This window comes from Tympanuchus pallidicinctus, unplaced genomic scaffold (assembly GCF_026119805.1).
Source record: "Tympanuchus pallidicinctus isolate F22 unplaced genomic scaffold, pur_lepc_1.0 scaffold2, whole genome shotgun sequence".
In the NCBI taxonomy this organism is placed as follows: Eukaryota; Metazoa; Chordata; class Aves; order Galliformes; family Phasianidae; genus Tympanuchus; species Tympanuchus pallidicinctus.
This window is the reverse complement of record NW_026294721.1, coordinates 54,767,700-54,792,268: the sequence shown is the minus strand read 5'-3', so window position 1 is coordinate 54,792,268 and position 24,569 is coordinate 54,767,700. Positions and strand designations below refer to the sequence as shown.

General features: G+C 43.1%; 4 protein-coding genes and 1 long non-coding RNA gene across 8 annotated transcripts in view; 2 read left to right on the top strand and 3 right to left on the bottom strand.

The window, feature by feature from the left end:
- Window positions 1–1,913: 1,913 nt before the first annotated feature.
- LOC128080460 (probable E3 ubiquitin-protein ligase HERC4) lies at window positions 1,914–20,185 on the top strand. Its single transcript, XM_052682712.1, has 23 exons — window positions 1,914–2,032; window positions 2,266–2,398; window positions 3,040–3,116; window positions 3,653–3,874; window positions 4,930–5,021; window positions 5,540–5,670; window positions 6,397–6,542; window positions 6,884–6,960; window positions 7,274–7,371; window positions 8,286–8,345; window positions 8,778–8,880; window positions 9,397–9,577; window positions 9,909–10,066; window positions 11,181–11,276; window positions 12,368–12,466; window positions 12,544–12,669; window positions 15,193–15,330; window positions 15,423–15,589; window positions 16,411–16,477; window positions 16,693–16,766; window positions 17,717–17,900; window positions 18,256–18,355; window positions 19,070–20,185. Exons 1-23 carry the CDS (start codon window positions 1,930–1,932, stop codon window positions 19,282–19,284), a joined length of 2,847 nt encoding a protein of 948 aa, XP_052538672.1. The 5' UTR covers window positions 1,914–1,929; the 3' UTR covers window positions 19,285–20,185.
- PIGY (phosphatidylinositol glycan anchor biosynthesis class Y) lies at window positions 13,932–14,731 on the bottom strand. The gene has a single exon (XM_052682723.1). The coding sequence runs from the start codon at window positions 14,616–14,618 to the stop codon at window positions 14,388–14,390; it is 231 nt and encodes a 76-aa protein (XP_052538683.1). The 5' UTR covers window positions 14,619–14,731; the 3' UTR covers window positions 13,932–14,387.
- PYURF (PIGY upstream open reading frame) lies at window positions 14,512–15,099 on the bottom strand. Its single transcript, XM_052682722.1, has 2 exons — window positions 14,892–15,099; window positions 14,512–14,772 (listed from the first exon to the last, which is right to left on the bottom strand). The coding sequence occupies exons 1-2, from the start codon at window positions 15,053–15,055 to the stop codon at window positions 14,631–14,633; spliced, it is 306 nt and encodes a 101-aa protein (XP_052538682.1). The 5' UTR covers window positions 15,056–15,099; the 3' UTR covers window positions 14,512–14,630.
- On the bottom strand, window positions 18,664–23,073 carry LOC128080465 (uncharacterized). The gene is made up of 2 exons (XR_008206691.1): window positions 22,457–23,073; window positions 18,664–18,834 (listed from the first exon to the last, which is right to left on the bottom strand). It is a non-coding gene; the product is annotated as an uncharacterized LOC128080465 (long non-coding RNA).
- Window positions 23,074–23,092: 19 nt separating this feature from the next.
- The window catches only part of HERC3 (HECT and RLD domain containing E3 ubiquitin protein ligase 3), a 44,714-nt gene continuing 43,237 nt past the window's right edge, over window positions 23,093–24,569 (top strand). For 2 of the 4 annotated variants that reach the window (XR_008206690.1, XM_052682688.1), the window contains exon 1: window positions 23,093–23,223. The gene's annotated coding sequence lies outside the window, so the exon portion shown is untranslated. Of the gene's footprint in view, window positions 23,224–23,843; window positions 23,963–24,569 lie in introns of those variants that run through there. The other 2 variants (XM_052682686.1, XM_052682687.1) reach the window with 2 other exon arrangements.

The following is a 24,569-nucleotide window of genomic DNA, read 5'->3' as shown; positions in this document are numbered from 1 at the left end:
ATATTCCATCTGAAAGTCAATTAAAATATTGCTTCCTGTTGTTTTTTTTTTTTTTTGCTTTTTTTTGTTTGTTTGTTTGTTTGTTTTTAATAATAATATCAAATGCATACATCAATTTCCTGCAGGCAAACAGCACAGGGAGTATTTGTAACGACAGCTGAAGATGCAGACCTGGTTCTGCTACTGCTGACATTGCTGTGCAGCAAGGGTAATCTTTTAGGAGCCAATAATTACACCAAATGTCTAAGAAACGTGCTTCAGTGCTTTTATGGCAATAATTTGCCTTCAGTGCAAGTTAAATTGTCTGAAAGGAAGTATGTTTCAATAACCTTGTGCTTGTCTAAGCATGACCATGTAACTAGCAGTTTGCTTAAAGGTCTCCTAATAATGGTTTGTAACTGGAAGGTGTGTTTTATTCACTATATATCCATGTCACTTATTTCAAGTGTGTTCTTTTATTTAATTGACAAGATAATTCTAGGCAACGTTGTACTTAAGGCTTCTTAAGGCTTTTAAAAGTGTGGTGTTTTTTTCTTTTTCTTTTTCTTTTTTTTTTTTTTAGAAAGGTGGTTGTGCATAATTTCCAAAAGCAGTTTCAAAATCACATGGATTCTGCTTAAATGGAATTTAAATCAGTCATTAAAAGTTAAGCCAAGAAAAAAGAGCAGTCACCTTTCTGACTGCACCACCAGTGAGCTGTTGAGTTAAATGACTTTATAGTAGGCACGCTGCTGTAGTCTTTCCAGAGGGTTTCTTAAGCATACCTCCTCATATGCCTTTGGCTAGAATTGAATTGTATGGGACAATGTCTTCTATACTTTGCATAGAGATAGCCATTAGCTGTAAATCACAGAATCGCTGAATGGCCCAAGTTGGAAGGGACCTCAAGGATCATGAATCTCCAATGCCCCTGCCACATGCAGGGCCACCAACCTTCCCATTTAATACCAGAGCAGGCTGCCCAGGGCCCCATCCAAGCTGGCCTTGAACACCTCCACGGACGGGGCATCCACAACCTGTCTGGGCAGCCTGTTCCAGCACCTCACCACTCTCTCTGTAAAGAATTTCCCCCTGACATCCAACCTAAATCTTCCCTCCTTCAACTTAAAACCATTTCCATTTGTCCTGCTGTTATCTACTGTTTCAAAGAGTTGACTCCCAAATAACAGATCATCTTAATCTGTATTTTTTTCCCTTTATGAGACTACTGCTGCACCTTTATTCACTTCAAGTTCGTTGGTGCATAATATCCTTCTCATATTTCCCACCAATAATTTGTTTTGAGATTGATTGCTCTGCACTAGCATGAACAGAGATGTACATATTTCCATGCACGGAACCATAAATGTTTTCCAAAACAGCTGCAGGAGCATTTGCAGCATAGCTCTATCCTAAGCTTCTGAATCCAGGCACATTTCACTAATATTCTCTCAATGCTCGCCAGAAGAAGTAATGCAGATGTACAGTCAGTACGTGGCTGTGCTGGACACGTCTAGCTCAAGAGTTCAGACTGCATGAGCTTGTATTTAGGTTCACGTATCACATGGTTCCATCCAGAGCCTGCTTTGATTGGCATCTGCTCTCCTCCTGCTGTCACTGCAAACCAGAGCAAAGCTCCCATCGCGTTCTGTGGCAGAAAAGTCGGGGTGTAGCAGCCGGGGCTCCAGAGCTGTGACTCTGCAGCCACGTTCATGAGCTCAGTTTAAGAAATCAGAGGCGCGGGAGAAACCAAACGAGGGCCTTTCCCACTCGGCACCCCCGCGGCAGGCGACGGAGGGCAGGGCTACCCGAGCACGGCCAGCTTTCGGTTTCCATTTCCGCAGCGGGGCACGGCCCGCTTTCGGTTTGCGTTTCTCCCCCGGGGCTGGGCGGGACGCAGCGCGGGAGCTGGGAAGCGAGAGCCGGACTCCGGCCGATCGGCGTCGCAGGATGCCGAGAGGGCGGCAGCGGCAGCGGCAGGCCAGGCGGCAGCAGAGCGGGCGGCGGAGCGGGGCCCCGCGGAGGCCGCCTGATGCCGGAGATGCGCGGCGGGGTGAGTGAAGGGACCGGGACGGGGCACGGTGTGCGTGAGGGGTGGTCGCTTTTAGAGCCGGTGGCAATGCAGACAGAGATGGCGAAGTGTCTTCTAGCGGTCGACCGAGGGGTCGGCTGGTGTGCAGCAAAGTGGGATGCTGAAGCCCCAGGGGACGTGAGAAAATACTGCTTAGGAAGGAGCAGAAATGACTAAGGAGCCCCACGATGTGCTCATCTCTGTTTGGTCTGCAGAACCCGAGCAGGTAAAGGGAGAAGAGATGGTGTGGTGTTCAAACTGTGATGAGACGCATGTTCTCATTTACTCCTGTAATGGGAAGCTTAATGAACAGTGGACCACGGCTCCAGACAAAACCTCTAAATCAAGGTAAGAAGCTTTCACAGGGCAGTGGTCAGAGAAAATGGCCCACTCTTCCTAAAAGTGATGTTCAAGAAACTTAGGCATAATCCTGATGTAAAGAGGAAACTCTCAGGCTCCTAGAACCCAAAACTTTATATTCACTTTTATTCAGCAAGAATTGCTCTGACTCTGAGATTAATACCAAGATCTGAGCTGACTGAGATGCAGTTGTTACAGGTTCCTCCCAAAACTTAGTAACGATTGGTAGATGTACCAGTCCCACAAATGCCATGCAAATGACACGTGGCTTGGGAAAGCGGTGTGTAAAAGACCCAAACCCACCTGAACCTTGCCACTAGCTGGTTAACCAGCTTGTAAAATTGGCACAGCTGCTGGCTTGTTGGTTGTTCTGCTAACTTGTCCAGGGATAAGCCTGATGCTGTTCAAGCTTCTTCTGGTGCCAACTGTGATCAGATCAGTTTGTGCAGCTGAAGGAGGATGGAGTAGGATGGAGTAGCAGAGTGAATTGACTGAGAGATGACCAATATTTTTCCTATGTAAATACTTCTAAACATGCTAGGACATGGTGAGCAGAATATTTTCTTCTTTTACTTTGTCTGATAGCACAACATCTGTTTTGATTTGGTATGTTTTCCTTATCTTTGTAGGCTGGTGAAAGAACTGGGAAACCACAATATTGTTCAAATAGCCTGTGGAGATCATCATTCCATGGCACTGTCCACAGGTAGCCTCTTTTATGCACTCTTCCTCCAAATGAAAGTTGCATTTGCTTGGCTTGCTCAGAAGGGAATGTTTGAACTACAGCCAGTAGTTAGTGACACCATCCGTGAGCAATTAGCAATAAGCAGGGGACAAATTGTGTTAGCTGTCAGATAGCTTTCCTTCCTAATGCTTAAGGACTTGCAGTTCTCTCTAATTCCTTAGCACTGCCTCTCCTCAAAGGTTTGCTGTGGAGAGGAAATGTGTCCACCTCTCTCTACACTCATCAGATCCGCTCATTTATAAGCCTGAACTCTTCTCTGTTTGGAAACTTATTGAAAGTGTGGGTTCAGAAGTGGTAACAGCCTTTGGTGAATTATACACGCTGCATGGATCTGTCTTGAATGGTACGGAAGGACACAGAGAGATGTAAATACTGATTGTGGTCTCACCTAGGAGCTAGATCTCTGAAACCAGCACTGATTCTCACTCTCAAAGTACTAAGACTCAAAGAAGGCAATGATATGGTGCTTTTTTTTTGTTGTTATTGCATGCATGAAGGAGGTCATCTCTTTACCTGGGGCTTGAATAGCCATGGACAGCTTGGAGTGGGGAGCCAAGACCCACTCATCACCAAGCCACAGCTGGTGAAAGGCCTACAGGGCATCCCAATTGCTCAAATTGCTGCTGGAGGAGCTCACAGTGTTGTTGTGTCACTCTCTGGAGCTGTGTACTCCTGGGGAAAGAACGATTTTGGACAGCTGGGACTCGGACACACAGAAGGTACGAAGAGAAAGCAGTTTGAGAGCAAAGCAGTGTGAAGATTGATGATTTTTTTCACAGGCACAGAAATGGTTCAGGAATGCTAAGCCTGCTTGGAACAGCAGTGGGCAGCAGAGACTTGGGAAGAAAGTATAGCTGGATAAGTTTTTTCTTTTGAAGCTGCTGCATACTGACCAGGAAATGCATGCAGGGACAAGGCATTTATGCGTTATCTCTGCAGAAAATTTGGCAGCTTCCTGGCAGCACTGATCTCTGCTTTCTGGTGACAGCAACAAGACCCAAGGGAACAGCATGGAGCTGTGTCAGGGAAAGATTAGGTTGGGGATTATGAAAAGGTTCTTCACCAGAGGGTGGTTAGGCTCTGGAACAGACTGCTTGGGGCTGTGGTTGTGTCTCCACGCTGCCAGAGTTCAGGAAGTGATTATGCTTCCAGATATGGGATTTGATTTTTCAGTAGTCCTGCATGGAGCCAGGAGTTGGACACAATGTTCCTTACGGGTCCCTTCCAACTTAGGAGATTCTGTGATTCTACGATCATTTTATATGAACAAGTGAATAGGCTGGGACCATAAAACTATGTGTTTCAGAGATCTCTTTTTAGGCCTATTATATCTCCAGGCAGTCTTGCATGAAAGAAATTTCTGTAATTTTCTGTGAATATAAGGTGGGAGAATAATTTGTCTTCAAACATAGAAGGCTACTGCAGAATTGCCTTAGCCAGATAGGACTTGAAATTACTGGAATGTCAGTATGTCCAGCTCCTGGAAAATCAGATATTTTGAAGACAAGTACCTTTTGATAAACAAATATGAAAGTGCTGCATTTTATTTCAAACTTAGTTAAACTGAATAGAAAAAGTACTACGAACAAGACAGAACATGATGAGAAAGGGTTTGTTTTAGTGTAGGGTAGAAAACAACTCAAAATGAAGTCATAAATACATAAATTGCTGTAAGATAGCAGTGTAAAATGCTAAAAATGTATTTACTAAATCTTTATTTGTGTGAGACACTTCAGTACACTTTCACTTTAGCTATGCTGTGTTTTCTTTCCAGACAGGGATTGCCCATCATATGTTGAAGCATTAGAGCACTGGAAGGCTGTATTTATCTCATGTGGGGCAGACCACAATGCAGTTCTTTCCAAGGTGAGTCTGAAACTGAAACTCACAGAGAAATTGAAACTCCTGCTTACAGTCAACAAAGTGTGCTAACTATGGTAGTGGGAAAATCGGCCTTTGCTCAGATACCTGTCACCTGGATGCAAGCTCTCACTGAGATATAATAGATGAGAATCCTGCATTAAAGGGGTACAGTTCAACTCTCTGTACTTTCTGAACATACTTTCTTTTTCCATAACATGCCAGAGACTTAAGAAAATGTGAATAATATCTAATTCATGAGGGTTTGCTAATAGACGTAAGATTCTTAAGCAACAGGGAGTTACTTTCAGGAGTTAAATGTTTTTTTCTTAGAAGTTAAAGGATTTGGACATATATACAATGTAAGATTATGTTTGATGCAAAGTGAACTCCTTTTCTGTTTGAATCATGGATGTTTCTGAGGACAGGCCCGTATAATGTATAATGTATTGCTGGGTCTCACTCTTAATGGTGATCATTTGAATGCCATTAATAATGCAGTTATTTGTTTCTTCACCTACAAGGATGGCTTGGTGTATACCTTTGGAGCAGGAGGGGCTGGCCAGCTGGGTCACAACTCCACCCGGAATGAATTAACACCTCGTGTGGTGGCTGAACTGTGGGGAGCAAGAGTTTCACAGGTTGCCTGTGGAAGGTGGGAAAGTACCTTAATAAAATGCCTTCTAGGTCAGAGCCTCAGATGAATCATTGAAGAACAGTAGGGAGGGGAATCACCAACATGTTTAAATCCCTGTATTCTAGTAGGTCAGTTCTGTCATTGTCCATTCTTCACTCATGGCCTGCCCTCCCGTCACAACTCAGCCAAAACCAAGAACGGGGAAAGAGTTGGAAAAAAAAAACTAGGAGCCCTTGGCTTTTGGTATTTCTAGAAACAAAGGGTGTACTGGTTTCCAAAGGACAGAAGGCTGAGTGAGAAAAGTCACTGTTCACTTCAACAGACATGGGTCCTTAGAAAGAATCAAGGAATAGTGAAAACTATTGTTTCATTCTACCTTTCTGGAACTGAGACATAAAAAGTCTCCAGTTGACTTTCCTGGGTTTTAAGGCTCAGCAACATAGAAGTTTCACTTGGAAAAAAGTGGAAGGAAACTAGCAAGGCCTAATGGTTTAATTTTGTGTGCAGTCAGGGTAAATCACAAACACCAGAGGACAGTATAGGAAATTCGAGTCTGTATTTTTTTACTGCAGAACGTTTATGCAAGGAAGGGTTCTATGACTTCAGTTAAAGAGACTATAGTTGGATGACCCCCCGCTTTTAAAGACTAGCTTCAGCTATCCCCTCTGACAATGTGTCTGTAAATTTTATTCTGACTATTTTAGTGATATTAACTTATTGTGATAATATTCTTTTTCTGACCAGGCAGCACACCTTGGTCTACGTCCCATCTTTGGACCAAGTCTATTCGTTTGGTTCTTATCAAGGACAGCTGGAAAGGGAGAGGAAAGCTAATCAGTTGGTACCACTGCCCATCAATTCACCAGAGGATAATGGGAAATTCTGTCAGGGTAATGATGGCTGTAGATGCATATGATCTATATTACTTTCTTCCACATCAGGCAACGGGAAGGTGTTTGCTTTCTTGATTTCTTGTTCACATTGAAAAACTGATGGCCTCCAGTGGCTTACACTATATCTTATGCTGGCTTAATTGTCCCAGCACAGTCTAGCAATGTGTAAATTTATTTGCTATTTGATTTATCAGCATGAGTAATGGCCACATAGAATCAATTTTAGACCATCATCTACTGAGTTGTTTTTTTTAAATGTGCCACTTCTGTGCACTGACCTCTATGTAGTAATGACTGTCTTCAGATGTTCATATTAAAATTTTTTTACACTTTCACAGAAAACACATCGCAAAACATGACTGAAACTACTACAGAAAGAAAGGAAAATATCATTGATCTTCTCTTTAAGAGAAGGGTATGTGTATATTTGTTTACAGCTTCAGTTTTTGACCACTGTTCACATTCCTGATGGAAGCTTTTGATTTTTCCATACTGCCTTTAGTTCTCCAACTTAAAATATGTCTCTTTGCACTTCTTTGCATGCTTGAGACCAGAAACTGACTTGTATTGCAACTGTAAATTTGTTCAATATTTTTTGCATCTGGATCATGCTGGGTGACCACTATTTTTTTTCATATTTAGGTTGAAATGTTATCATGGTAATTAGCTTTAAAAAAGTTAATCTGCTAGATCTTTAATCTCATTGTATATTCATGCATTTCATGCAGAATTCCTATCCTTTGAACGGAATTGCCACTCTGAATAGGAAAGAAGTGAATGCATGGATTTCTAATTCCAGTTCACAACATTGGAAGACTATAAAGAAGTAAGTTAGAACCCTTGTGACTTTTTTTTTCCCCAACACATGATTTTTGATAAAAGAAAAAAAATTACTGTTCGTTGAAGACTCCTGGAAACTCATGTTCAATCATTTAGTTGAGACCAGATCTTGTGGCAGAGCACGTTACTTAGTTTTTGCACTGAGAAAACACATAAGCAACAGCTATTCAACATTTAAAGAATGATTTAAAGAGCATTTAAAAATCTTGACCAGTTCAGGTCTTTCTGTTTTTCTGACCACTTTCAGTATGGTTTGGCCAAGTTGTTCTGCACCTAGAAGAATGAGAGAGACAGAGACTGCTTTCCAGATGTCAACAGCAAAGCCCAACTGCAAATGCTTGATTAAGAAGCTGTTTTAGTCAGATAGAATAGAAATAGGAGTATTGGTAATGAGTAAATGTTACCTCCCTACTGAGAATCCAGTTTTCACGCAGCAGCTGAATTTCCCATTGGTGCATTGCAGATCCCATCCATGGAGAGATTCCTCCTCTCTTCCACTGCATTGCCTTTCACACTGTGTAACAAATAAAATCATGTCCTCTCCTGACTTGTTTTGATGTTATCACTATCATAACCACCACCTGTGCACAGCATTGGCTGGTACAGAGCACTCAAGGAGGTTCCCTATGACAACTATACATGCTAACATAATAACTGTTCCTGCTTTAAGTATAAAGTCAAGCATGGGAAATACAGTTTTCTGAAGATCACTGACTCCACAAATAAAATGCCTTCTGCAATGCTCTCAATACAGTGCTATTAAGAGAAATTTTACATGGTCAGGTGCAGATAGACTTGCATACGTGGTTTTTTGTTCTTTCGGAATTCATGCACTGAAGGTACTGCTTGTGTTGAAAGGACTTGCTTTGGTTTGTTTTTTCTTTTTCTTTTTAATCTCAGGGTTATCGGACTGGTCTTTTCATCTGAGGCTTGCATTAACGGAAGTTTCTTGGATAAAAGGTAGTGTGTGCTGACTAAAATTAAGTTTTTACCCCCTAGTCTTACTAAAACTTGGTACAGAAGCTCTTACTCTAGTAGATTATCCCACAGTGACATTTGACAGATTGTGATAATGCTATTAGGCAATATTTCAGTTCCCAAAGGGTTCATAATAGCTCTTCCCAGCACTGAAGTGTGAGTCACTTGAGGGTGAAATGCAGAAAGTCTCTTATTAACTGAGCATCACTACACAACACAGGAAGGACAAAATATTAATCAGGTCACTCTACAGTGAAAATATCTTTGTAGAACAGATGAAGCTGTACTCACTGCAGTTGTGGGGTTAACTTTTCTAAACGTTTTCAAATGTTGGGATGCTTCACTATTCACTCAGGTATTAAAACAGCTTGTTTGTTTGATTTAATTTTTAATTTATTTTTCCCTTCGCAACAGAGGCAAACATTTCAGAACTTCCAAAGAAATCTCAGGTGTAGACATGACTAAAGTGCTACAGTTTTATAAGAAGATCAGCAAGAATGCAGAAGTATACCAGGAGGTAAGGATTTGATACAAGAATTCTAACTGAGAAACTATGGTTTGACTGTCCTTTCCCTCAGAAGTTCAGATTTTCCCAGTCTTTTACAAACAAAGCGAAACCAAACAAGACAAAGAAACTTTCAGGAAACTTCATGAAGAGAAAGCACAGTTTGTTTATTGTTCCCGATGAAGCTATATACCAAGGAGATGGGATTGTATGCAGGTCACAGTGCAGGGCACAAGCCCTTTCCCAAAAAAGCTGACAAGGTTCTCTACAAGGGGAATTTATGGGAGAGTTATCACAGTCTTTCTTCTAATAGAGCAAATAAAGAATGAATGTGTGCCTCAGAATCAATCCGAAAACTCTGATTTTGAATTTGAATTGAATTTGAAGGTAGTATCCTAGACTTAGCGTGTGATGGAAGATAAGGGAACAAAATCTAGGAATTCCATACCAACCTAAATAATAGATTATTTTGGCATAACTCAACTGCATTTTTAATCTCTTTCTCTCTCTTTTCTTTTTCTTCTGAAGGTTCAAAAGGAGATTAATAATTTACTGCCATCATTGTCTTCTCCTGTTTCACCTGAAAATTTCAGAGTCTACTTGATCTTGCCTTTCCTTCTGCAGCAACAGAATTCCAGCTCTTACAGTACTCTCAAGCTGCTAGCAGAAGCGATCCTGAGGCTCCAGCAGAAGGACCTGCAAACTCTTGGTGGGGTTTGAAGTTGATGGAATTGAATGATTTACATGTTTGGCCACTTGGGGCTGTTGAGCAGGATATAATACTGCAGAAGCAATTTATTCCAGAGTTCAGCCTGGAAGACATGTTTTTGGTAGAAATATAAATATGGGGTCTACTACAGAAAAAGCAGGCACAAAAAAAACCTGTTTCTTGGCTTGAGGCTTACTAACTCTTAGTAGTAGTGTGAAATTAAGCATTTTATTAATTTGATAAGAAGGGAAAATGCAACTTCATCCAGAAATAGAAATTATTTGCATGTTACCTGTGGTGGATATCTTACTAGCTGTTGTTTTATTTACAGAATGCCTGTGGTCAAATCTAGAAATAGACCATTTCAAGAATCTAGTTGTTATATTTAGGAGGGTTTCCCTGAACTCTCTGACTCAACTTTTCTGCAATCATTCTGTGGAATACCCACAAAAAATAGAGACCCTACAAATACTGCAGATTCTTTACCAGGTGAGAAGGTGCTTGGATCCTGAGATATGATGTATCAGTATGATTGGGAATATTTTAATCCTTTTTATTTGTTAAATTTTCTGGGTTTCCTTCTTACAAGGAAACATGGTTCCTTGATATTGCTTCAGGATTCTTTTTAGCTCTGCATCGCGTGGCTTTGAAATAACTGAGTTGTCATGCTACCTACATACCCCAAATTTTGCTCTTGAACTGTGCCTGGCTGATTGTCTACAGAAGTGAAGAACTGAAGCCCCAGATGGGGAGGGGACACTTGCAGGAAGGAGTGCATACCTTGATGTGTGCAGGGCTATGGTTGTGCTGTTCATCACACAGCACACCTACTCACTTGTGAGAATCCCTTGTCAGATCTCTCATCTTAGGAACTGCTCACAGCATCAAAATGACAGCCCAGCAGTTTTGCACAGCACCGCAATAGCGTATGATGCTTTTGGAGTCTGCTAGCTGAGAAATTATGTGAGCCAGTAGAATTTGAGCATGTTTAGCTTGTATGAAGAAAGGGAAGACAGAGGACAACAGATGTACTCTTCTCATAAAACATCCTTTTCCCTGCTGAGATTTTCAAAGTTTAGGAAGGAACTCACAGATAGTAAGAGTTGCTAAATTTTGTTCAGTATTCAACTCCCTTTTGGCTGAGAATGCAGATTTGGGCCTCAACGTTTAGACTCTTGCATGTATTTATCCACTGGATAAAATTCAAAAGTGCAGGAGAGTACTGCTTAGTAAGCAGCAACATCATTTACAACCTTTTATGGTCACCCATTTCCAAAATCAGATCTTTGCCAGGCAACAAATATGAAAACAAATGAGAAATTTCGGACTCTTTTGCAACATGATGGACAAAAAATATCCTTCAGGATGGAGTTCTGTTAAGGGGCCTTTGTTGTAAATGAAAATTGCTTTCCTGTAAGTTTTTACTCTTTGTGTGTGTGACTTGTCATTGTTGAGTGCTGTGCTACTTGTAGTGTTTCTTCCATTTTTGTGCTGGATCTCAGAGTTATTTCTGCTGACATCCCTGTTACTCCTTAATCCTATTCTGGTGCACAGCTCACTAGCTCTGTTGCCAGTCCCATTCATACTGTGTCTGTCAATACAGGTGAACTCCAGAGCTGGTTTCAAGCTACAAGACAACCATTTCTATATACCTGAAATGAAAGAGGTTATCCATGATTTTCATGTCATGGGCATATCAGTAAGTATAAAATCTTAGCTGCAGTACAAAATGCTTATTTCACTATTTTGTTTAATAAATCAGTATAAGCAGAAAGACTCTAGACTTCACCCCAGTAACAGTGCATTTCCCCACTTTTCCAGCTGTTCTAAATAAATCAAGCCATTTATGATCTCAATATTTTAACAGCTACAATAGTGCTTTTCCATTGATGAACCCCTAGTTTTGCGTGCCAGAGTTGTTCCCAGCATGTTCCTGCCTATAGCAGGGGGTTGGAACTAGAAAATCATAAAGATCCCTTCCAACCTAAACCATTCTATAATTTTATGATTTTATCATCTTAAGAAGATCTATTTGCTTCAAACTGGCAATGAGTACAAAAGAGAACCACCAAACATTATTACTATGCTTCTTGTATACGTCTACATGTTATGCCATTTATTTAACAGAATAATTGTGAGGGCTCTTTAAACTTTCATGGACAAACCCTATAGAACACTTCTATTTACTTGTATCTAAAACAAACCAGTGGTAATAATAAACAAAAAAATCTGTGAAATGGTTCACTTCTCGGTGACAGGAAGGCACGAAAATTAGCTACCAAATGCAACCAGTGTCACAGGAAATACTATAAGTTAAATGGGACAGTAGAAGTGTCTACTACAAGTAGACGCTAGAAGTCTATCACCTTGCACTAGATTACTCTGTATGCTGATACCTTACTGATATTATTGTGAATAATAAAACCAACAGCTTGTAACAACAACATGTAACTTGAGCATCCTGGACATTTTTTCTGTGTTTTGATTTAACTCAAGTATGGAAGAGGCCATTAAAATCACTTTCTATTTTATTCCCGAGGTACTGTAACACAAATGTCTGCACAGACAGTTCTGCAAAATTTCAGATGTTTCTCTGACAGGGTTTCCCACGCATTGAAATGTTTAGAACCTGCTTTTATAAAGTGTGCCTCTATTGGTATAGCATACAAATACACATCAAAGGCATGTTTCAGAAATGCAGGATGGCAGTTCAGTCTCTCTACATACCCTTAAATCTGATTTTGCAAGTGAAAATCAACAGACCTTTTATTTTCATCTTTGTAATTTCAGCTGACGGTGCTGATTAAATATCCCTGCATTTTTAACATGAAGCACAAGCTGGCGATTCATCTTTTAGAATGCAACAGACTGTCTTCATTTTTCAACATTGTAAGTATGGCCTTTTTCTCCTTCTCAATTTAGAACAGAGAAGCACACTTCTAACAAATAGTTATTTTATTCTTCAGCATCCAGTCTTAAACAGCTTATTTCACAAACAGTGGATTTTTCCTGTCAGAAGAGAATGCCTCCTGCATGACATCTGGAATCATTTAAGAAATGCGAACAACAGCCAATTCACACATCTCTTAAACGTAAGACATCAAACGATGTATTTTTTCTTCAGCTCTAAATCTATTACTGCAGCGTTCTGAAGTACTGTAAGAAAGTTCTGCTGGGGACGTAAGTAAATCAGGAGAGCAGTATCATACATTCATATTCCAGGTAGCTAATAAGTATTGTGGGTATAATTTAAATGCAATTGGCAGTGCTATTTACTGTGAAGTTGCTTGGAATAATGTAATAGGATTGTGCAGGAAACCAGTCAATTGGCAAATTCCAGTACTGTTACTGCTAGATTCACTTTACTAGGCTAATATGCTGTGCATGAAAAACCTGGTGGACAGATCTTTCTTGTCAGCACTAGAGGCCAGCAAGTGACATGGCCAAAAAAAGCTGGTTCTCTCATGGTGATGCTGCCTGGAGGAAAAGGAAGAATAATGCCCCCAGGAGGGAGGAAAAGCTGATTATAACGCTGCTGTTTCTCTGTGATTTTATTTGTGGTTTCCCTGTGTAAAGGTTTTGGTAGCCAGCAGGTATTGCAGTGCCAGCCCTTTCCTGCAAAAGTAATTTGTTGGCTGACATGGAATCCGGTCACCTGGTTCCCTGCCCAGAGCTGAGCTGAGCTCAGCCCAGGGACCAGGTGCCTGTGTTCTCAGTCACTGACACGAGGGCTGTTTGGTATTGCGCCTGTGGAGCGAGACATTACCCAATTCTGGTTCTTCCCAAGTGAGCCTTCTTGCCAGCAAGTTGTCAGAGCTTTTCCTTCATATACATCTAGAAGAAGATTCACAAATGGCTTCTAGAGCTACCTTTGCTTTTTCCTTTCTCACTGTGTCAGCTGAAAAAGGTGTCGTTTTTTTTAAACATAGGCAATAAGGTCTGTGCTCTGTACTATGCACTACATGAACCCCTCTCCACTGATAGCACAAAGAGCCCTGACAGATAACTGTGCTTACCTCGAGTAAGCCCTCCAGTATGTCTTTCATGAATCCCAGCATTATTTGTGCAGCAGTAGCCTGATCAGTGTAATTGCTTTGTTAATTTCTTGCCAGTAGACACTGGCTGAGACCTGCAATGTTTCCAACACAGTACTGCAGTTCTGATTCTTTTCAGCAGTTACAGGACATTGCGTCACTCCATTCTCTAGCGTTGCTGTAAATAGGAACAGGGAAAGCTGAAGTATTCAGCAGAACCTTCTGTTCCTTCTCTACTAAGAAGGAGATAATGTTAAGGAGAAAGATACTCGACACATATCTAGAGTATCCAAACAACATTCTTCCTTCAACTCAAGGCCTGTTATCAAAGATTAAGCTAATTTATTTTACATTCCTCTGACACTAAGACAAATGCATTTCAATACATCAGGCCAAGGCAAACAATATCAAAGCTTATGAACCAAAGAGAGATTCGTACCACCCCATGTTGTCACTGCTTATTATTTGATGTTATTTCAGTCAGGGTGCAGTTGTCTAGCACAGATGGTTACCCCCTAGTACATTTTCAGTAGCCACTAGAGATGCAGAACTTGAAGAGATACACTAGAAAGAAATAACGTTTGTTATTCCTCCTCCTCTTCCTTTGCATTAATTAAGTAACAGGTTTGTTGCAGAGGACTGCATAGAGTTCAGACACCACCAGGCAAATGCTGACAGTCACCAGTGCCACAACAGACGTTTCAGATCAATTGTGAGACCTGGCTAAATTAAAAAACTGCGCTGCTCTAGAGAAGGGGGTTAGCAGAGGCACTGTGCTAATTGTGCCTAAAAAGCTTAATTCCCATCCAAGTCCACAAGTGGAAGAACACATAAACCGGTATCGTGACAGGAAGCAGGAGGCTGTAGAAACACAAGCTGTTGGTGCTGGTGCAGCCCTGAGGGAAGGTTTCATCCACGCTGGCCGAGTAGAACAAGCCCGCTAGGGACAGGAGAGGAACGAGCACGGTCAGCGTGGGCAGGGAGGGGAGCAGGCCGCTCCCTGCCATCGCCGTGTCGCCTCACGGCTGCTCCGAGCCCTCTGCCGGGGGCCGCTTCCGCGTCGTCCGGGCTGCCTCCGGGATCATGTTAGGGATGCCATCGATGACGGGGTACGCGATGCCCAGCTCCTCGTTAATGAGCTCGTTAGTCGATTCTTCGTACCTGGGCAGCCGAGCAAAAAAAAGAAAAAAAAGAAAAAAAAAAAAAAAAGACAAGGGAGGCGTCAGTGAGCTGGCTTTGCCTTCAGGCCCGCCGCTCGCTTGCAGGCCCCGGGCCCTCACCTCAGCGGCCGCTTGGAGAGCGGGCACACCAAGAAGCGCAGCAGCGACGGCTCCAGCGGCTGCCCCGGCCCGGGGCCCTGTTCCTGCTCCTGCCCGCTCGCCCGGCGGCTCCCCGCCGCGCCCCGCAGCGCACCAACCACGCCGCGCCCGCAGCCGCGTAACATGGCGCCCCCCCGAGCCGCCGCTCCGCCTCCGGTGCCCGGCGGAGCCGTGCCGGGCTGCGCGCCGCCGCCGCCGCGCTGTGGTTCCGGGGCGGATCGCTACTCGGCCGCTCTCACCATGGCTGTCGCCGGGTTCGCAGGTGCGCTTCGACGGCGAGGAAGGACAAGGAGAAGGGCTGCGCTTGGAGCTCTTCACAGTCGCCGCCAAGGCCCTCTGCCATCCCCAGAGCGGTGTCTTCCGCCACTTCCCCTCCAGGCTGGTCTGGTTCCCCAGGCAGGTAAGCTTGCTCGCCTGCGCCTGAGCCGACGTGCTCGAAGAGAGAGAGAGGCGTAACTTCATCTGTTTTTTTTACGTTCCTCTTTTGACGAGGCGTCAAGCCACGATGACACCTTTCTGCTGGCGGGCACTCTGTTGGGAATGGCCATGTATAACCATTGCCAGACTCCCTTACCATTCCCCAGGGTTCTCTTCAAGAAGATGCGGGATGTCGAGCCGACCCTGGAGGACCTGGAGGAGCTGATACCAGCAGTTGGCAGGTATGGAATGTCAGTGTCCTAAGGTGTGAGATTCCTAAGACAGTTGTTAATTTTATGTGAAGCGGGTCTTCTAGCTAAGTGATTCACACAGCAATCTTGGAAGCAGTACTTTAATGTATTAACTAACAGTTTTCACTATGTTGTCAAGGTAGACCTTATGCATAAGCACAGTTTTAACCCATACTGCAGGCACATCAAATCTGCAGGCATGTGCCCACATGCTAGGTTTCCACTGCTGAGAAGTATTTCAGGCAGATATTGCAGAACAAGTTGCTGCTGCTACAACACTGAACTTGTAAGCCCCTGCAGCACAACATTCCACACAAGTGCTATAAACAGCCCATCACAACCTCTTCCCTGGAGCCCATGACTGTGTCAAAGGGCAAGAGCCCTCGGTAGACTAAAATGTCAGGTTTCCTGCAATGCTTTGAGAGACACTGCACTACAAAACAATTATTCTAGATCATCCCACTGATGGACAATGCAATTCCTTATTAAATGATCTTTGAAAGGAAAAAGCTGTGGTCTCAGCCCATTTGCCACTGGAATTGATCTCTGCATGAAATTCCTGAAGGGCATGGGGATAGTCTTGTTTTGCATCCTTCACTGTCAAGGCATTTCCCTCAGCATAAGAATACAAGTTCATTTTAGAGCTCTTTATGAAGGCTTGGTGTGAGTACAGATGTTCTATCCGCATGTGCATTTAAATACTGCTTGCCAAAGAATGCTTTCCAGCCAGTTTGACTGTAATAAGTTATCTTTATGTCCCTTCTCTATTCCTCACCCCCCCCCCCCTTTTTTTTTTTTTTTTTTCTTGAAAGGAATCTTAAGAATATTTTGAAGGAAGAATCTGAGCATAAGCTTGAAAGCCTACAGATGACCTTCGTGGTAAGACTCCATTGTGTCATTCAGATGTGCCATGCATGTAAAACAGGCAAAAAAGTATCCCATCACAAGTGATATAAAAACTTACCTATAAACTTCAACTAGCAAGGGTATAGAAAGAAAAAGTGCTAGATATAGCTCATATATGCTATCACATACACAGATATATAAATATTTAAATACAGATTTAGTGTCTGATGCTTTTCTTTTTTGTATAGCAAATGGAAGAAGGAGGTTCTGTGGTTGAGCTTAAAAAAAATGGTGCCAACATTCTTGTCACTAAGCATAACAGGTCAGTTTTATTTTTCTCATCCTGTGTCTGTTATGTGTTTATGAAATACCATTTATAGGAAATAGCTATTAGAAAACACTGAGCTTGAACAGTGTTGTTGGTCTCAGTGCAGCAGCAAAAGCCGTGTGCTTTCAGATTGTGCTGTATGTATGCCAGACATTAGCAGTTTGTGCAAGCAGTGGATAAGACAGGGATCCTGGGACATCTAGCAATGACTAAGTCATACCAGGCCTAGTAGGGAAATTCATAAACATATAAAGTATCAGTGAACAACATATTCAGGGATATTATAAACAACTTGATGTATCTTTTTAAAGTTCTTTTAACAGCAAAATATTTCTTCCTTAGTTACATATATGAAACATACCTTGTACATAACAGAAGAGGAATTTATCAATGAGGTGTTGCATCACCATTAACCTCAGCACAGAGTACAAAAAACAAGGCTATGGCTTAAGTTCATGTGACTATTCTCCATAAAGATTTTGTATTAGCAGTTGTATAATCAATGAATATACAGATATTATAATTAAGAAATATCCAGGAAATACTAGGCTAAGTAAGATTATTGTAACAGGAAGATAATAAATGGAAAATGCTTACTGATGTTGTAGGCTCACAATATTCTCCACAGAGAGTGATCTCCTGGAAGAGATCCTTCCTAGATCTCTTTAAGTGCAGGAAGTCTGCACTTAAATGGGTCTAGGAGAGGTGCAGCCAGGCTCCACCCCTTCTGGTAGCACAGGTGAATTACCTTCACCTGTGTTCCCATGGCTGACTCATTGCTTGCCTCAGGTGGTCAATCAGAGGTTCAGGCCGTGATTCAGCAGTTCCCATACAACAGTAGAGCAGGTGGTATAGAATAAAGAATAAGGAAGAAAGTTCTTTATATTTCTCTTTTTCAAAAATCACCTCTTGTGTTGCTTGTTTGAATCAAAATATCTTTACAGGAAGGAATTTGTTGACTTGTATGTGAATTACATGTTGAATGAATCAGTACGGAAGCCATTTGAAGACTTTATGCGAGGTTTTTCAAGAGGCTGCCCAGCTGAAAGCTGGAAGATGTTTCTCCCTGATGAGCTCATGATTTTTCTCCTGGGACACACAAATTATGACTGGCATCTGCTAAAGAAGGTATCAGTTACAAGCAGAGTGGCCTTTTGCTGTTATGCACAAACTGTTTGCTAAGCATAAACTCTTTCTGTCCTGTACTATTATTGGATGCATAAGTCCCAAATACAAAAATAGTAGCTCGGGGGAGTGTTGTTATCATTTGTATCGTTGTTCTGATCAACTTCTAAACTACACTAGGTACAAGAATATAGGGTAATAAAGGTCAGTCTTAAAAAAATGAATGAACAGGCAGATTCCAGGCATGAGGAGGATCTGAACACCTGTGAAGGGGTTATGAAATTTATCAGGTGCACTGTTGCTGCTTTCAATAAAAACAGAAATAGCAAGGCCAATTTTAATTTTTTCTTTTCAACAGAATGTGAAATACGTGCACTACAAAGAGTCACATCAAACCATCAAGAATTTTTGGTCTGTGTTTCACAAGCTCCCAGAAGAAAAAAAGAAAAAATTTCTTGGTAATATTTTGACATTCTGAACTTTCTTATAGCTCTCCCTCACAAGACAGATTGAGATGCTTGTGTATGAAAATACTGTACTTCCAAACCTCTTTTCAGTGTGCTTCCAGCCCCCTTCCCACATTTTCTAGTGTAAGCCACAGTGAATTGGCACAAAGAATAGCACAGTCACAGTTCTGACCTTTCTCACAGAATCACAGAATCACAAGGTTGCAAATGACCTGCAAGATCATTTAGTCCAACCACCCTCCCATTCCTATTCATTCTCATCTCCCTTGAGGCTTGCTTAAACACATCCCACGCTCCTGGACCTTGCAATTAGTTTATTCCTTTCTTTTGTAGAGATCAGTTGTTGGTCAGAGGGCTCAACTTTAATGCTGACATGAGCCGTTGAGCTGTCTCAGAGGATCACAGAAGCTAATTCATCCTTTTTAATTGGGGAAGGTCAAACCTTGCTTGGCTTTTCTCATTCACAAAGTCTGTATAAGTAAAAGTAAAAGGTTTATACTTAATATAAATCAGCAAAAGACTATTATATTCAGGTACAAATTCAGTAGTGCCAAATAATTAGCTAATGTAAATAGCTGTATGTTTATATTGACTTTCCTTCATGTTTTTCATCTTTCAATAGCATTTTCATTCATTCTTTCTTTCTTTCTTTTTTGTTTGCTTGAAATTTACTAATTTGCTTCTCTTTCCCCCTCCTTTGTTTAGCTTTTATATCAGGATCTGATCGAATCGTTCCTTTTGGACTAGAGTATTTTGTATTTTCTATTGAAGACCCTCTGTTTGAAGATCCAGATAATTTATATCCTTCTGCCCAGATCTGCAGCTACACTCTTTTTCTCCCCAAGTACAGCAGTAAAGAAATACTTGAAGAAAAATTACTCTCTGCCATAGAGTATAATGAAGGTTTTGGCTTGAGGTAGCTCTTGGTCAGAAGCATGTTAAAGCACAAACAAAACAAGTGGTTGTCTCACTTGTATTTTTCCTGATTTATTCTTGTGTAGTGATTTCTATTCTGCCTTATTTTTACTGCACTTTATAAAAACAATTGAGTGTGTGTATTCAACTGAGAATGTTTATTCATTATTAAATCCTTGCAAGAAGCAACTTGGTAACCAATTATATTTACATAGATGCTTATCCTGCACTTTAGTGGTCTTAGTTGATGAGCTTTCAACAGTAAAGTTTCTGTTATTTGTATATTACCAAACACACAATTAGCATATGCTAAGCAGTAATCACTGCAAGAGGGAGATAGAGTAACATTTTCATCTGTATTAGTTAAAGATTCTTTTGGAAAATAATCCAACTGTAAGGAAACATATTCAAACTTTGAATTGAGGAGCAGCCTGTACTTGCCTGAATATGGCCTTTGAGTTATCTGAGAGAAGTTCTAAGATGAGGACTTGATCATTCCTAGAGTTTGCCAGGACAAATCTGTATTTGTAATGGATGTTTTATTAGTCAGTGTGATAATATTTGTTGTGTTGATTTGCATCTTCTAGGGAGTTGGCTGGTAATTAATAAACCAGAATTTTAGGCCTGCAGAACGCTCTGACTACAGAATCTTGTGAACATGAGGCTTGTGAGGCTGCTGGAAGCTCACTGCCAAAACTGACACTAAGCAACAGCAGGCAGGATGTAAAGGCGGGAGGTTTATTTTTTTCTGTATGTTTTACTTTATGTAAAATATATGTATTTATTTAGAGAAAAATGGTTGTGATTTTTCAGCAGTCCTCTTGCATTTCTTATAGTCAGTGGACATACATGTGTAACGAAGGCTTTTACTGTGCTAAATTGATTGATTAAATTTCTACACTCGTGGCTGTGTGTTCCTCCATTATGTGACTGCCTATGTGTGACAGCATATCCATTTTCTATCCTTCATATGAGTGAGTCCCTCACAAGGGGAACCAAAGGTTGGTGTAAAAGTGTTTCAGACAGGTGCACTGCATACAGTGAACAAGTCAAGGTCTTTTACATTTCATACGGAAGGATCTTTATATGAATGTAGAAATGTGGAGCGAGAAGATGACAGTTTTCACATCCTCCTCTGCCTAGACTTTGTGTTGTACGTTACACACAATGCCCTGCTCCAGAGCCACTGCACCTTAGTGATGAATAAAATGTTCTACTCCCATGCTGCAAAAGGTTAGGGTCTGTCACTGTAAGCTTCTCCAGGAACACTCAGGGAACTAGCCTGTTGCCATCTGCCAGACGCACTGGTGTGTTTGTAGGTATGGGTATCACAGCAGTGCCCCTAGTTGAAGCTAAGGGCATTGATAAAACTCACAGTGCAAGATCAGATTGCACCCGCAAATATGTCATTTGAAGACAGGTGAGAAATGTACAGGGAATGCAGAGAAAATAATCTTCTTTTTTTTTTTTTTTTAATACTACTTCTCAGAGGACAGTTCAAGGACATTGCTCAGAGCTTTCATGTGACAGCCCCAGCAGCCTTTCCCTCCATACTGTCACAGCCTGTCTCAGAGAAAAACGTGCCTCCAGGCCTCTTTCTGCTTCTCTCAAAGGCCCAGAGGATTGAGCCTAGGTTCAGAAAAAGAAACCAGGAGCTAGGCTTTCTAAAGGGCTTGGCAGCCTCAGTCACTTGTCTCACCTCTGTAGCAGAGCTTTTAAAAACGTGCGTGCTGATAGACTGAAAGCCGTGTTTCATGTGCATCCACAGGGGAGCCTTTGCAATGAAACAAAGTACAAAGCCTGCTTAATGAAAATAGACTAAACAGCGTAGCAGTGATACCCTTTGTCACATATAAGGATATTTGAATTACAGGGATTCCTCCAGGAATACGTAATTTTCCCAAGGGTACATGTAAGTAAGGCGAAATACTCTATACCTCAGCAGGCAAAAAATACTACTGCGACATAGTGTGCATCAGTGAGACCAGTAAGGAAGATAAAGGGAGGCTACTTCTTCAAAATGCCAATTATATATAAAAACAGTAAACCCTTTTTGGCAGTGATTGTTGGGCTCAGTGCTTTATTTCTTTAGGAAAGGAACAGTTTCCTAGGAAAGACTTAGGTGTTTTTCATGAAATTCCAGCTCAGTATGAAGGACTTTGTTGCATATTAGGAAAGTTGCCATGTAGCAAGCAGCGTAGAAAAACTGCAGGCTCTCACCTCAGGTGCTAGAATGCATAGCTGAGTGGGGAAACGAGGTACACAGCAGTGGTGAGAGGGGCACAAGTGGCTCAGAGGATGCCAGCTGTCATCCCAGTGGCACAGAAGGGACACGTGCTCGTGCCCTGGGCAGCCTCTTCAAAAAGAAGTTCGTGTGGTCTGCTCGAGGTGTCTTTCTTTCCACATTATGTGAAAAAAGTCACCATCCCACCCTAGCTGATGCTACCACACCATGACAGCTGACAGTTGTCACAGCTTAGCCTGCTGCTGCTCTTTAGCAGCCTACTTCTGCCTGCTTCATTCTGTCTTTCATTTATTCAATTATTTTTAATGCTTTTCTAAGCCTCTGTTATGGCGTGGAAATCCAGAGTGATCTTCTGTCCTCTGCAAGTCCGTAAAAGATGTATCCTGTTCAGATTTCGAAACAACCCATCAGAGATTAAATGATAATAGGTTTATTTAGAGCCTGAAGGAATTTCCTTATGATGCAACAGCACATGGGAGATTAAATCCCAGAGTACTTTTCAAGGCTATTTTTAATTTGTCCTCAAATAAGCCCTGCTTTTATTAAAGACTTTCCAAAGGAGTAGAATAGAGCACTGTCGTTTTCTGAAATGACTTTGAGCACTGAGCTGCATCTACATTTTCTCAAGCAGTGCTTATTATAAAATATGTGAAGAAATACAAGAAATACAAAGAAATACAGTGGGACTTTTTAAGACTGCTCTTCTGATCCAAAAGTCACCTGTAGAGATGTGCAGGAACTCTGCAAAGCAGCAGGTGGAGAGCGGATGTGGGGCGACCAGGCTGCACCACACAGAAAAGCCACTTCCATGGCTGGCAGCCAGACCCCACCTTGGCTGCTGGCACCGGCATAGGCAGCTATCCCTGGCTGATCCCTTTCAGCAGAAGGCTGCCAGTGACACCTAAAAAAGGGCTCTGGTGGAAAATACCTACCAGAAGAGGGTTGACAGGGCAGCTGAAAGCTGCCAAGTCGTATGCCACCACTGACACCCACGCAGCTCTTGACACTGGGCAGCTGCTTACTTGCTTGGGACAGGAGATAGATGATTGATAAATTAAGATGAGGTGTAGATCTGGGCATCTCTGGATATTTTCTGACCTGCTGTCTGGATAAATTCAGCTTCGCGTTGAAGGAGCTTCTTTTTCTCAGCAGGATGATCTCAGCCATTAAGGAAAGGGCGAGCTTCCTTTGACCTCTTGGGGCAGCCATTACCAGCAGTGGAGCATAGGCCTGAGCGCTGGCTGCCCGATTCCACCTGGAAAACCAGGGACGGGGAAGTCCGTGGCGCTGCCAAATGGAGCCGTCACAAGGGGCTGCCCGCGGGAGCAGAGGAGCCTGCAGAGGGAGCCGCGCGCAACGAAGCGCGCGGAAGCCCCCAGTTCACTTGGGCGGGTTTGCCGTTTTACACCGTTACGGAGGACGGGCCTTGAGAGCTCTGCACGGACTCGAAACGCGCGCAGTTAGCGGTGGGTTTCAGCAACAGATTCCTCTGCCGACGCGTCCGCACGGCGCGCTCACCAGCCCGCCGTCACGTCGGCACACCGCGCCGCTGCGGCCCTCGCGGTGAGGGAAGGGCCCGGCAGCCGCAGGGAGCCGCCCGCCGCCCCGCCCGGCGCCGGCCATTGGCCGCGAGCAGCCATTACTCCCGCGGGCGGCGGTGGGGGGCCGGACTTGATCGTCGCCGCGGCGGCAGCGGCAGGTGAATTGGGGGGCCGGGGGTGATCGGGTGGTATGGATGTTGCGGAGGAGCCCCTTGCGGAGGGCGCGAGCGCGGAGTGCCCCAGCGGGCGCCCTGCGTCCCCGCGGGCGCGCCGCGAGGGCTGGGAGGCGGGCGGAGGGGCTGACGGCTGGGGCCGGCTTCCTGCGTGGGGCAGCGAGAAGTGCGCAGCTCCCGGGTGCGATCGTTCCCCGTCGCTCCTCGCGTTCCTCTGCGCTGCTGCGGGCGGCTGGCCGGCCGAAGCTGGAAGGGAAAGGGGCTCGAGCGGCGATAAATCCCGTCGCTGTGCGGCCGCGATGGTACAGGAGCGCTGCCGGCTGAGTTGTCTGCCTTGGCCAGAATGGGAAACGAAGCGTGAAGCTTCATTTGAAGCTTTGTGTTCCAGGACGCTGCCCTTCCGCGAGCGTATGGTTTATTGATTTGTCTTTGCGTTTGTAGGGGGAAAAACATCCACACAAGCGTTAAAGCAGTCGTGGTTTTAGAAATGTGCTGTGTCTTTGGAATAACTAAATTAAATACATGGCACATCAGGCCTTTGGAAAACATCTGGGTGTGCCCGTGCACTCAGACGGAAAGTGGCTGTGTTGGCTTCTGCTCCCGAGTGAAGAGGTGCTCCTTCAAGCCGTGTCTTAGCACGAGGAAAGACCTGCCCCTGGCTCCCCCTGCTCGGTGCAGCAGCTTCTCATGTGGAAAATGAACACAAGCAATTAATTTAATTAAGGTATTTTTAGCATTTTAAATGAAATTAGCAGCTGGAAAGACGACTGGGACCTGTGGGGAGCAGACTGTTCAGAAACTCTTCTAGCGAGGTATCCTAAATTACAATTTAGCCCATGATGTACGGAAATCACTGTAGTGGTAGAGTGGTACAATCAGCAGCATCCCCTTACAGGGAGTGTGAGCTTCAGGGTGGCTGCTCTTAATTGTGAAGCTGCTTTTATCTTTTGTAAGGTGATAACTCCTCAGGCTGAGAGAGGTGGCAGCCTTTTTTGAGGCAGATTATGAAGTTCTCTATAAATATAGCTATTGTGTCATTTAAAACATAAGCATGTGCATTACTTCAGTGTTACTGCGTCCCTATTCTTGGTATCAGGAGTAGCCAGTGGTGACTTCCGTTGGGCTGATGTGCCAAGGGCATGTGAGCACAGCCATTGGCTTACGTTGAGCACTGCAACCTCCTGCTTTATAAACTGGGGGTGCTTTAGAGCTGCTCAGTGACCGTCCTGAAATGTGGATGACTTGAGGTGTACTTGAAAAGAACAGAGGCTGCTAGAAGTAAATAGGTTACAATGCATGCTTTGGAGCACCTAGTAAGAGACCTTAGCAAG

Bases quoted from the DNA above. Each gene is read 5' to 3' on its own strand.
- LOC128080460 (XM_052682712.1), top strand. From the start codon at position 1,930: ATGCCGAGAGGGCGGCAGCGGCAGCGGCAGGCCAGGCGGCAGCAGAGC. The intron at 8,346-8,777 runs GTAGTGTGTGCT...CCTTCGCAACAG, and splicing joins GGAAGTTTCTTGGATAAAAG to AGGCAAACATTTCAGAACTT. The intron at 15,331-15,422 runs GTAAGCTTGCTC...TCTTTTGACGAG, and splicing joins TGGTCTGGTTCCCCAGGCAG to GCGTCAAGCCACGATGACAC.
- PIGY (XM_052682723.1), bottom strand. From the start codon at position 14,618: ATGGCAGGGAGCGGCCTGCTCCCCTCCCTGCCCACGCTGACCGTGCTC.
- PYURF (XM_052682722.1), bottom strand. From the start codon at position 15,055: ATGTTACGCGGCTGCGGGCGCGGCGTGGTTGGTGCGCTGCGGGGCGCG. The intron at 14,773-14,891 runs GTGAGGGCCCGG...TCGGCTGCCCAG, and splicing joins CTCTCCAAGCGGCCGCTGAG to GTACGAAGAATCGACTAACG.